Source organism: Ascaphus truei, chromosome 1 (assembly GCF_040206685.1).
Source record: "Ascaphus truei isolate aAscTru1 chromosome 1, aAscTru1.hap1, whole genome shotgun sequence".
Taxonomy (NCBI): Eukaryota; Metazoa; Chordata; class Amphibia; order Anura; family Ascaphidae; genus Ascaphus; species Ascaphus truei.
This window is the reverse complement of record NC_134483.1, coordinates 248,360,750-248,374,524: the sequence shown is the minus strand read 5'-3', so window position 1 is coordinate 248,374,524 and position 13,775 is coordinate 248,360,750. Positions and strand designations below refer to the sequence as shown.

Below are 13,775 nucleotides of genomic sequence, written 5' to 3'. Positions count from 1 at the left end.
CATCCTTATTGGTTGCTTCTGAGTAATGCAGCCAATCATGAGGAGGTGACAGGAGCTCGAGGGTGGAGCCAAGGAGAAGAAACAGCATGGCGTTGAGAGAGAGGTGTGTGTGTGTGTCTCGAGCGTGTCGCACCTTTCACCATTGTATCCAGTATTTTTGGAGAAGCCATCTGAAAACCCTATGTGCAGAGGGGGGGATGTGCAGGGGGGGGGGTGGGGTGAGCAGGGTGGGAGTATTCTGTGTGTGATGTACAGAGGTGAATGATGTGCAGGAGTGGGTGATGTGTGTGATGTGCAGGAGTGGGTGATGTGAGTGATATGCAGGAGTGGGTGATGTGTGTGATGTGCAGGGGGGTTTGATGTGTGTGATGTGCAGGAGTGGGTGATGTGTGTGATGTGCAGGGGGGTTTGATGTGTGTGATGTGAGGGAGTGGGTGATGTGCAGGGGGGTTTGATGTGTGTGATGTGCAGGAGTGGGTGATGTGTGTGATGTGCAGGAGTGGGAGATGTGCAGGGGGGTTTGATGTGTGTGATGGGCAGAGGGGTTTGATGTGAGTGATGTGCAGGAGTGGGTGATGTGTGTGATGTGCAGAGGGGTTTGATGTGTGTGATGTGCAGGTGTGGGTGAGGTGTGTGATGTGCAGGGGGGTTTGAGGTGTGTGATGTGCAGGAGTGGGTGATGTGTGTGATGTGCAGGGGGGTTTGATGTGTGTGATGTGCAGGAGTGGGTGATGTGTGTGATTTGCAGGGGGGTTTGATGTGTGTGATGTGCAGGAGTGGGTGAGGTGTGTGATGTGCAGAGGGGTTTGATGTGTGTGATGTGCAGGAGTGGGTGAGGTGTGTGATGTGCAGGGGGGTTTGATATGTGTGATGTGCAGGAGTGGGTGAGGTGTGTGATGTGCAGGGGGGTTTGATGTGTGTGATGTGCAGGAGTGGGTGAGGTGTGTGATGTGCAGGGGGGTTTGATGTGTGTGATGTGCAGGAGTGGGTGAGGTGTGTGATGTGCAGAGGGGTTTGTTTGTGTGATGTGCAGGAGTGGGTGAGGTGTGTGATGTGCAGGGGGCAGGGCCGCCGAAAGGGGAGGATAGAAGGTATAGGTGTCCCGGGCCGGGAGGCTACTAGGGGCCCGGCTGGCCGGCTCTGCAAGTTGGGCCCGACCTCTGGCCAGGCCTGATGCCGGTCGCGTCCAGGCCCCGGCTCTCCATGAGCTGCCTGGAGGCCGCTTCTTCTATCTGTCCCCCGCTGAGCTTACAATGCTGGCAGCACGCGACCGGCCTCTGACGTCAACGCGCCGGTAGTAAACTTGGCCTAGCTACCGGGATGCACTGGTATTGGAGGCCTGGTGCACTGTGATATCGGAAGCTCGGCGTGGGACAAAGTGAGGGAGAAGCCTGCAGGCAGCTGATGGAGAGCCGGTGCCCGGCCACGACTGGCAGCAGGGCCTGGCCAGAAGTCGGGCCCAACTTGTAGCGCCGGCCAGGCCCCCAGCAGACACTAGGCCCCGAAGACCATCCACAAGGTAAGTGTATATTTTATATGTATTGGGGTTTTTTTTATATGCATTGTTTTTTTTTAATATGCATTGGGTTTTTATTTATATGTATTTGTATTTTTATATGTATTGAGGCTTTTTTTATATGTATTGGAGCTTTTTATATATGCATTGTTTTTTTATATGCATTAGGTTTTTTACTTATATGTATTTGTATTTTATATGTATTGGGGCTTTTATATATGCATTGGTTTTTTTATATGCATTGGGGCTTTTTTATATGTATTGTTTTTTATTTATATGTATTGGAGGAGTGGGGGTATTTTTCCATATGTATTGGGGGGCGTGAGGGTATTTTTCAATATGTATTGGGTGGTGGGGGTTGTTTTAAAAAAAAATGTATTGGGGTGGTTTTTTTTGGGTATGTATTTTGTGGGGGGGGGTTGAGTGAGAGTAGGGTAATTGATGGAAGGTGGGGGTGAGTGAGAGGAGAGGGGGTGAGGGAGGGAGTGAGTGACTGAGGAAAAGAGGGAGTAAGAGTGAGACGCATGGGAGAGAAATACATGTGAGGCAGGAGCGGAGGAGAGAGCGGGTGAGAGAGGAAGAAGGAGCGAGACAGAGGGGAGAGAAATACATAGGAAGAAAGGAGGAAATAGAGGGGGCTTGTAAGGTGTGAAATGGGGGTGAGGGCAATACCGCGACACGGGGGGGGGCTCACAATACCGCCGACAGGTGGGCGGCAGGGTGGGGGGGCGGACGTAACTCTAGTCCTGGGCAAATTACCCAGTCATTGAGCAGGCTTCTCACTCCTTCTGTACACAGCCCGTATCTCCTTAAATATGCCTCCAGAAACCTGTGTATAGTCCCACTGTTCAATAAAGAATCTGGGTGCTCTTCCTTCTTGTACCAATCACCCCAGAAAAAATGTTAGAGTACCTTAAATCAGCTTCCTGTCGAAATTACTTCAAGACTTTGGCCTTTTCCTACTTTAAACATGTTTGTCATGATCCAGAATATACTTGGAAATGAGAGGTACTCAATGTATATTTCCTGGTAAAATATTTGATTAATAAATAAAGTGCATTTGTTCAAGTGTGTGGTAAGAAGGATATTGCAAGGAGTAGCCAGGGATGAGAAATCCGAGGGATTTGAGTGTAGGTGAGTGAAGGGACTCGTACTGTACATTGGAGAGGGAGTTCTTAATCAATACTACAGTAGGTTAAATGGCTGACCATTTTTATGAGTAGGTTGATGGAAAAAAGTGGTGTTAAACACTGCTATCACCAACTCTTTCATTCATTGACCTTAAGTGAAACTAGCCCTTTGCAGTATGTCAACCTTCCAGAGTAGCTATTCTTGACATTTAAAGAGTAGTCATGGGAATATGTCTCTTTTATCCTTAATTTTTTTGGAGTACCTTGCATCAATTTAGCCCACCTGTATCATATAACGATATAGGGGAAGAGGACAACAGAGCGATAGTGAAAAGTGTTACTTAATGCACATACTGTCTGACAACAATCCATTTTAGGAATGTCTCAATGTAATTTTCTCTACTATATAAATCAGCTGCCCTTTTCAGCTGGGATTTAACATAGTCTGAGTATGAAAAAGTGTATTGGTATATATTTTAAGAAAATGCTAAATTACAGAATATCACCTGGTTGATGGCATAGATGATCTTAATAAGCCCTTCTTTATACACCATGTTGCATTTCAATGAATCTCTATTCCCTGCACTGGAAGAACACCAACGATTTGTACATTTTTATACATGTTTTGTTGAGGTAGCTTTTTTTGTGTTCGTTCACGCATTCCAGAAATAGCTGATTATAAATGAGGAGGCATGTGACCACTTTTAAAATTGATGTTTCTTTTTTCTCATAGAAGTCATGCAAATCAGTCATTAAGCAGCTATTTTGCATATTATATAATTTTTAATGAACACTGGAACACACAAACATACAACTCAGTTTGTATTTAGACTAGAACAGAACAAAGTTCCATAGATCGGTGCTGCCAAAACTTGGTTACAGACACAAGTCAGTATCAACTCTGATGCGAAGATATAACATGTATATAAACTTGCTTGATGAAGGAATAATCATGGCAGTATGATGTGAGGAACAGGGCCGTCTTAAAATATGGGCACTCTGGGCAGTTGCCCGGCGGTCCCACAGCATATGGGGGCCCAACGCGCCTGGCCCATGCGGGCCCACCAATGCTCTCCCCCCGCCCGGCACCCCGGCTCGCTCTTAGGGTTGCCAGGTGTCCGGTATTTGGTTCCCCTGTCCGGTTAAATATGAGAGATAATACCGGACATGGGATAGAGAAGGGCTGCTGCTGCTAGGGGGCTGGGCAGCTTCTGATTGGTTGCTGCTGTGTAATTCAGCCAATCGGGAGGTGGCAGGAGCCTGGCGGATGGATCCAAAGAGCGGGGAGAAAGCATACAGCAGAGAGGTGAGGCTGTGTAGGCTGAATTTATAGTGGAGAGTGGCTGTGCTCTCCAGCGCTGATGCTCACCTCAAGCGGCTGCTTTTCATGTTCTTGCCCATCAGACAGAGCGTGTGCTCTGGTAGGCGGGGCTTGTGGGCAGAGGCGGGTCGGGAGGTGGGACAGGGATCTATGTGATGTAACACAAAAATGGTACCGGGCGCTTCTAATAGTGAACTAATTACAATTGTTAAAAAGATATAAACGTGATATATAAATGTGAACTTCAAAAGAATATACAAATAAATATAGTGAATAAAATATCCTTCACCAAATGTGAAAAAATATATAAACAGCAGCTCTACACCCTTAAAGGACTGTCCATGTCCAAAGTTCTTGCGTTGTCTTCCAGGTGAGGGGAGCGCTCAATTCTTGAGATAATATGCAGGGACAAAAATGGAAGAAATAATAGTGCAGACCATATAAATAATATGTGCAAACAGTAATCTCTAAATAGGTCTCACTGACAATAAATGGATAGGTAACAGACGTGTCAGAGATCCTTCTCTCCCTGACTGGAGCCCTCTGATAATGGTAATATTAGATCTGTGCATCTGGTGGGCTAGATGGGTCCATAAATGCTGAGTGTACCTCCCGAGGATATGATAAAGAAAGTGAGCACACAATGGTGTAGTACATAAGGGTATAATGTGGCACAAAAATACACAGGTAATGCACTCACATTTGTACAGAGATATCGGTTGTTGGAGAGAACTTATAGCTTATACAGTAGCATATAGTGGATTTCTCACAAAGTAAAAGAACCCGGGCGTGTAACACCTTCTCTAATATTTAATTAATAGTTCAAAATGTATGTTTTTTCAAATCTAAGTTGAAACATCCATTCCAAAGGCACAATGATATACTCCAACAATTATACAGTAAATACCATATTAAGGCACGTTAAGAAACAATCCTAAAAGATGTTGTAGGCATTACAAAGATACCGTTTTGGGGGTGATTATTTTTTTAGGAATTTTTACAGACTTGTTAAAAATAATTTTACACCAGTATTTATTTCTAAATAAATTGCTGAAGGATAGGATAGTAACCTTTAAGTCAAAAGTATAGGTGAGTGTAAACTAAAGGAAATTTTAAATAATATTTTTGAACCAGAGGGAACAATTTTGATAGGTTTTCCTTTCTTTTTTTTTTTCCCCTTCCTTCTTTCTTTCTTTTCCTCTTTCATTCGGATGGACTGCAAGTCTTTAGAGGGACTTTAAGTTTCTGGCATTGTAAGAAAGACACTATGGGAGGATTCCCTTAATGTCCATAAATTAATACAAAAATAGATTTCATCGATATTTAACACCAGTTTTATTTAGTGTCCTATTCATTCACTAAAGCCATGTTGCAAGTAGTAAAGAAGCAAGGCTTTTTACCATGGCGTCATTCTTACTGGCAAATGAGAAATGAACAGCTAATGATTTAGTCACATGCTAGTCACTAAACACTGATACATGGAGATATCAGGTCACCTCCAAAAAAGAGCACCAATATTTATCACCTACTCCAGGCTGGCATTAGGCCTATTTTGCCTATGTACTGTACATAATGGCCACTATAAGTATAGGCAAGATAAGACCAGCCAACCTAGAATAAATTCCAAGGAAAAAGGTGGAGGCACACAGCTTCAGATGCAACAATCTGCTGGTCATTTAAATTAAATGTCAAGAAGAGCGCACCAATTGAGGAGAAAAGGAACCGGTAGTCAGAAAAAAAAAATATATATATATATATATATATATATATATATATATATATATATACATACATGTCAGTCCAGAAATGCACACTCCGTCCATGTCATAAAGACAGATGCTTGTCCCTTATATAGTCAATAGATCAAATAAACCAGGAATGACCCTGGCAAAAAGAGAAAAAGAGACAGCACACCGCATCATGTAGGCCAAAGATTAAAATTAAAACATACCGGCACCGCAACCGATGTTTCGGTCCACAGAGAGGGACCTTCTTCCAGGTAATGCCATATATATCACTATATGTACTATATATTGTGACAGAAACCAGGGGATGGTAATAAATTCCATATATAGGGCTCCCAGGATACTGAACAGTTTGTATCCTGTTTAGGCTGGAAAGTGCAGCCTCAGAATGCATGCACTCCATCCCACAGTTTGGCAAGTGCTGGAACTGAGGGGTGAGGGATCCAGACCAAAGTTTGTCTGCTGCCTGATTTCTGTCACCTGTCCTGCTAGATGGAAATCAGGTATATAAGGCTGATTTCCTGGTTCCTCTCCCCAAGAGACTGGAGGCAGGAAGGCTGCTGGAAGCAGAGAGGGGAAAAGCCTCTCCCCAAACAGGTTAAATCATTTTGTACCTTTATCAAATTGCAAAGTTCCTTATTTTTGTTTATTGGAAGCGGATAAGCCGCCCCAATTCTAGTCAGGGTAAAACCTCAGTTAAGTTATTGCTCAGGTGAGCAGGCTTTTGTTTTGCTTGTGTCTCTTGTGTATGCAGTGTGGCAATCTCAGTGCCTGGGGCTGAATAAACCAGGCAGTAGCCTGTTTAAAGGAACAGCACGTTACGCCTCGTCATTTAACCTACCCTAAAAGACCGTGTTCTAACAGTCCTGGACAGACAGTGGAGCCCCGGATTAAGCCGTTTGTCACAATATATATATGTCACGATAGAGGGGGTTTGGCCCGGGATTAAAGGGGTTTCACCCCATTTGGCCACCCTCTACTCTCACTTGGGAAGCAAGGGGTTAACTGGATTGAGGTCCAGTAATGTGTTTTTTACCTTGCTTCAGTATCCAAATGTTTATTCCCCTGTGTAAATGTAATGTCTCATCCTGGTGTTTGCACTCACACATACACTAGGGTTGATGCGGGAGGCAAGGGGTTAATGTTAATTTAGTGATTATAGCCCTTTGTTCCCTTTTCCCGCCTTTTCAGGCTCCATTTTGCAGCCTTCCGTAGGCCGCCATTGCGACTCCATGCGTTCTAATCACAGAAGTAGCGGTTTTGGACCTGGTTTCCAGCGACGACCAGCAGGTGGCGTCCGAGAGGAGGAGCGGCGGTTTCCCATTGTAAGTCAATGGGCTCATTGACTTCAATGGAGATTCCTCAACGCCGGCCTCGAGGAACAGGTTGGCAGCCATCCAAACCGCAGACCGCAAAAGCGGATACAATGTCTTTGAAAAGCGTTTAATCACTTCGGTCAAGTTCAAAGACAATTGGCGTGGGAATCTTAGGTTCTAGGGCCCCTGGGAATAAAGTTCTTTTTGCCCCTAGCTCCTAGGAACCCCCACTCACGATCCACACCGGGTCCAGGATTGAGAGACCCCCGTAAGGGGTCGAGCGGAGAAGGAGGGTCGCGCCATTGACTTCAATGGCGGAGCGGAGGTCCCATTGAATCTAATGGCAGCGTGCACCATGCATTGTTTATGGCGGCGCCGGCCATTGATTCCAATGGGGAAAAGCCGTGTGGCGTAAAAACGACTAAGTGTAAAATGATGAAAAAGGTAAGTCCATATCTCCGGTTCTGGAATGACCAGAGGGATGGGATTTGGGTGGCATGTAGTCAAGGTTCCGGCTTTAATGTATGACCCTTCCCAGCCCTCTCCGAACAACCAGACGGAGTATGGACAGATGTAAAGTTTGTTGGATTTTCCCATAGGCTTCAATGGCGGCGGTTTCTCCATTGAAAGCCTAAGGCGGGAAACCCCATTGACGGCAACGGTGGAGCCCGCCATTCAACGCTATGGCGGCGGACCCCGTTGATTTCAATGGGGAAAGAGTGAAAAACAGAGATTAATTTTTTAAAGGGAAGAATCCTGTATTTTAAAAATGTGTTAAAATGCATTTCTGTATCTCCGGTTCTGGAGGTCGCAGAGAGTTGAAATGTGACCAATATGTAGGGTCACTGTAGGCTTTAAAAACTAGCAGATTTCGACCCACTTGACCCATCAGAAAGGAACTTATTAATAGGTTAAAATATTAAAGTGTATATGGGATTTTGGATCTGCTCTGAAAATGCAGACTCCATCTGCTATGCTAAATAGGGCAGGAAGGGCATCCTGAAGAATTAGCATAGTCCTGTGATCAAAAGTGATCAAAAGTTAACTGCCCTGATTGTTTGTACTAGGGCCGGAACAAAGGGAGTTGAGTGGTTTGGGAGTGTCATCCTTTACACTTACAATCTACTTCAAAGAGATTTTTCCTAGCCAGCTCGGCGCCTAGGGTTGGGAGTAAAGAGCTGAAATGGTATTTAAACCAGGATCAGCCCTTACTCAATTGTCTTTCGTGTTTTCTGTGATATTCAAGATTGCTGTATGAACTGCTAGTCACGATTTCTGACTATTTCATCATTCCCATCTTAAGTAAGTGTCTATATTTTGTTGTTATTTGTACTATCTTGTTGTGTTCACCTTTTTCAAGGAATACATTATATTTTATCATATCTAAGCCTCGTTCAGTTCAACCCAGTTATATTTTTGGTGTGTATTATTAATAGCCTGTCACAAAGTTACCGTCACAATATAGTGATACCATCACTGGGTGCTGGGAATAGGGCAGCTATGGGACTTTTCCAACACACAGAGTTAAGCTCCCTAGAGAACCCAGCAGCAGCTGCTGCCTAATTGAGCAGACTGATGTAGCCCTTTTTCTGACTCTTCCCAAAGAGACTACTGGTCATTGTACACAACCTGTGGCTCCAGGAGATCTGAGCCTCCGCTAGCTGAGAGCCTAGGGTAACACTTATACACTTACTTAGCGCAGCGCCTCCACTTACCCAGGATCCCCGTGATGTAAGATTCCCCTGGGCAAGAAACATACAACACCTTATGATTGTAACTGGTTTTACTATAATAATGCATGGTAGCAATAACACAACATATACACTTATACGCTAACGGTATAACCTTAGTGGCTCACCCACACATCAGGAGTAACGTCTCCGTCCCCTCACCGCGTGCCCCACACACCGTGTCCATGTATAGTACTATTGGTATAGGCTTAGTTCTTTAGCCACTCGCTCAGTGTCCCTAAAGAGTTACGCCTAAGCAGGGATCAGCGCCTGTTGACCGGTGTTGGTGCACTTGATGTAATATACCTTCCGGTCATGGCGGTGACCGGCAACAACTTCACAAAGGGTCAGACGCCTCCAACACGTAGTCTCCAGATATCACGGTGTCCAGCCATCTGGTCCCAGATGGCTGCAACCGCCACAACTCTGTGCTTTGTCCCTAACTGGTACTCAGTAAGGGTGATGCTCGCTACCACTATAGGCCATCCCTGCAGCACAGCAACCTATGGTGACTTCAGGGAATACTCCTAGGGCCTGCGGGGTAGAACTGTCTTATGCAGGCGGGTCCCTGACCCCCTGCACCCACACTATCTCTCCCTTCACCTCCCGGATCCCCTTTCACTAACTTCTCTGCTAATACCTGCAGTAACCCACTGCACTAACTGTACCTGCAGCAACCCACTGCAACCAACCTGGTACCTGCAGCTACACTGCACTCACACACCATGCCTTCTTGTCAGCGCTCACAGCACTGACAGTCGTGACACTGACAAGCTTGCACACTTACCCACACCTAAGGGCAGAGTCCCTAACCTAGGGGCCATCCCTCAGTACCTACCCACTACCCTAACAGGGATTGGGGCCTGCCTGGGGCTTGGGGATAACCTTACCTGGTGCAGGAGCCACTTGCTCCCTACACCCTTCCTCCCCCTTCCTGCTCCCAGCTTCAACTGCCGTGCTCCTAAGCCCGTGAAATGTATCAATCCCTGCTCTAGGGAATCCTGGCCTCTCATTGGCCACTTGGGGACACCTGGGGTGCTTGGCCCTGAGCCTCATGGGAGTTGTAGTCCCGTGGAGGCCTCTGTACCATTGGGGCCACGTGCACGCTTGCCCTGCGCTTGCACGAGTCCCTACTGACTCCTGTGAGCCTCCTGCGTATGCGCGATCACTGCTTTATTATACTAAGCCTCGTTCAGTTCGAACCCAGTTATTTGGTGTATTATTATAGCCTGTTACAAAGCTCCCGTCACACTCCCCCCCCCGAGCTCACCTCCCGCGCCCCCTCCCCAAGATCACCTCCCGCGCCCCCTCCCCAAGCCCACCTCCAGTCCCGGGCAACTGCCACGGGGATATCGGGGTCAGGAGGGGGAAGCGTCCAGTGGCAAGCTGCACCGACCCGGTCAAGGTAAGTCACCCCACCCACAGTGTCACCCACAGTCACTGTCACCCACAGTCACTGTCATCCACAGTCACTGACAGTCACTGTCACCCACAGTCACTGACAGTCACTTTCACCCACAGTCACTGACAGTCACTGTCACCCAGTCACTGTCACCCTGTCATTGACAGTCACTGACAGTCACTGTCACCCAGTCACTGACTGTCACTGTCACCCAGTCACTGACTGTCACTGTCACCCAGTCACTGTCACCCACCCAGTCACTGTCACCCACCCAGTCACTGTCTCCCACCCAGTCACTGTCTCCCACCCAGTCACTGTCTCCCACCCAGTCACTGTCTCCCACCCATCCACACACAAAATTCACCCACCCACCGTCATTCAACCGTCATTCACCCACCCACCGTCATTCACCATCATTCAACCGTCATTCACCCACCCACCGTCATTCAACCAGACACCCACCCACAACATTTACCCACCAACCATCATTCAACCGTCATTCACCCACCCACCGTCATTCACCGTCGTTCACTCATCGTCATTCAACCGTCATTCAACCAACCCACCTTCATTCACCAAACCGTCATTCAACCCGTCATTCAAACCCACCGTCATTCACCCACCCACCCACTGTCATTCATCCACCCACCCACCCAACCACTGTCATTCATCCACCCACCCACTGTCATCCAACCACCCACCCACCCACTGTCATTCAACCACCCACCCACCCACTGTCATTCATTCATTCATTCATTCATCCATACTGTCATTCATTCATTCATCCACCCACCCACCCAGTCATTCATTCATCCACCCACCCACTGTCATTCATCCACCCACCCACTGTCAATAATTCATTCATCCATCCACCGTCATTCATCCGACTGTCATTCATCCACCCACTCACCCACCCACCCACTGTCATTCATCCACCCACCCACTGTCATTCATCCAATACCCACTCTCATTCATACACCCACCCACTGTCATTCATCCACCCACCTGCCCACTGTCATTCATCCACCCACCTGCCCACTGTCATTCATCCACCCACTGTCATTCATCCACCCACTGTCATTCATCCACCCACTGTCATTCAACCACCCAACTGTCATTCATCAACCCACCCACCCACTGTCATTCATCAACCCACCCACCCACCCACCCACCCACTGTCATTCATTCATCCACCCACCCACCCACTGTCATTCATCCACCCACCCACCCACTGTCAATAATTCATTCATCCATCCACCGTCATTCATCTGCCCACCCACCCACTGTCATTCATCCACCCACCCACCCAATGTCATTCATCCACCCACCCACCCACTGTTTATTCATCCACCCACCCACTGTCATTCATCCACCCACCTGCCCACTGTCATTCATCCACCCATTGTCATTCATCCACCCACTGTCATTCAACCACCCACCCAACTGTCATTCATCAACCCACCCACCCACTGTCATTCATCTACCCACCCACTGTCATTCATCCACCCACCCACTGTCATTCATCCACCCACCCACTGTCATTCACCCACCCACTCTCATTCTACTGTAATTCACCCACCCAGTCACTGTCATTCACTCACTCACCCACCCAGGCAGGCAGTCATCTGTCTTTTGTTGAAAATATAAAAATAAACAGGTTGCATTGTAATGTTTTTTTCTGTATCACAATAAAAAAACAGTTAAGTAAAAGTTGCGCGCAAAAAGATATTTTTTTCGTGGTAGGTGCGCTATGGGTTTGGGTGGGAGGGGGGGACCTGCTCTTTTCATTTGTCCCGGGCCCCATGATTTCTGTTGGCGGCCCTGATACTATTACCAGTTTGGGGTGGTAATCAGTTTAGCTGTCCATCCGGGTAGTAAGGGTTAAAGCTTTAAGTGTAGTTAGTCTCCTAAGGGGAATAGGAGTTTATTTTATGATTTCGTTTTGAATTAAAGGGACGGTGGGCCTGTTAGTATATTATGTATCCCAATAAATAAACCCCATCTAGAGAAATACTAAGTTTCCTGTCTTAATCTGGGACTAAAAGATGCTACAACGTGGTGTGGGCATCACAATATATATAGATACACTGATCTCTTCTTCCGGCGGTATTATATATATAATACCGCCGGAAGAAGAGATCAGTGTATCTCGAAAGCTCGTACAAATAAAAGCATTTAGTTAGCCACGGAACGGTATAATCTATTCATTTTTGATTATTAAGCTGGGCTAACACAGTACAGATACCTCTACTATATATGGATATGTTTGTGTGTGTTTGTGTTGTATGATAACCCCTTAGGTACATGAAGGCATTCCTTTGCAATGCATTGGTAGCAATTTTGTGCCTTAGGAGTTTGTTAGAAATCTCTTTACATAACCATATAGTAGAAAACTGTGATTTCTCCTCCTCCCCCACTCCTCTCACGCAGAATTGCATCTCTATCGCTGATTAATGCAGAGTTAACACATTTGTATCGCTAGCATTAATTAACGCTGAGTAGACGCAATTTTCTGGATGCAACGGAGAATGAATATAGCAACACATTTATGAATAAATCACTGTTTGGCAATACAGCGGTTATTTTTACAATGATCGCCGTAATCCCTTTTTTTACGACAAATTTTAACGCAGCAATATCGACGTCTCTTTAATTTAACCCTATGAGGTGTATTCATCAAAGTCACTCCTGCTACAAATGGTGGCCAAAACTACATTGTATTCATCGAACTACTACGTTCAATTGCTTTTAATGGGACTCCTTTCTTTTGATACCTCTGCTGCTGTTTTTTGCATTAGTTTTGATAAGTAACACGTCGTGTTTTTGCAGCTCAGACCAAAATTAGTGGAAAGATGTTCACTAAGAAGGGAGCAAGCAGTATAAACTATAGCATGTCTATATGGATGAGCTGTTGGATAGAAAAACTTCACTCACGTTCCAGACTGCTGGAGAATCTTTAAGCCATCTGTTGGGATACGTCTGGTCACATAAATCTTGGGTATGTGCTTCCCTTTCCCTGCAGCTTTCATTGCTGATTTCCTGCAACAGGTGTTAAACTCAGCTACCAATGTTCTCTGCAGACCTTTCAAATAACAGAAACTCCACATAGCAATCCAGATGATATTAGGAAACGGTCTGTAAGGACTTTGGATCTTACTTGTGCCAGATGAGTGAGTTGGGGGGGGGGGGGGTTGTGTATACAATGAGAGTGGGAGGATATAACAGTCATCTTTTGACCAATGAATAAGTTACAAGTCCCTCAAAACACCTATGACCTCCTTTCTGAATAGGTAGATCATTAATGAATACTTGTATACAACAGAATGTTTTAAAAGTTCATTCTAAATTGGGACAAGATGCGAATGGGTTCAAACATTTTAGATGAGATTTGGTTGGGTTCATGAAAGTTGCTACATTTATAAACCAAGGTAGCACATCATCCAGTGGGAAAAATACCAGTGCAAAGATGACTGAAATATATATAACTCTAGACAATAATAAATACTTCAACAAAAAGGTGGTGGATGCATAAACCTTTATTATAGCACAAAGATGGTCAATGTAAATATGACAAGAAATTAATATAATAAGCACATAAATTCTAGGTTAGGATAT

The 13,775-nt window shown here is 45.7% G+C and overlaps 1 protein-coding gene across 1 annotated transcript in view; it reads right to left on the bottom strand.

Annotated features, from left to right (window-relative positions):
* The window catches only part of LOC142496180 (glyoxylate reductase/hydroxypyruvate reductase-like), a 55,002-nt gene extending 41,697 nt beyond the window's left edge, over nucleotides 1-13,305 (bottom strand). Inside the window, exon 1 of the mRNA XM_075602670.1 lies at nucleotides 13,095-13,305. Within this exon, the coding sequence (XP_075458785.1) occupies nucleotides 13,095-13,267 (173 nt within the window). The 5' untranslated portion in view covers nucleotides 13,268-13,305. The remainder of the gene's footprint in view (nucleotides 1-13,094) is intronic.
* Nucleotides 13,306-13,775: the final 470 nt, after the last annotated feature.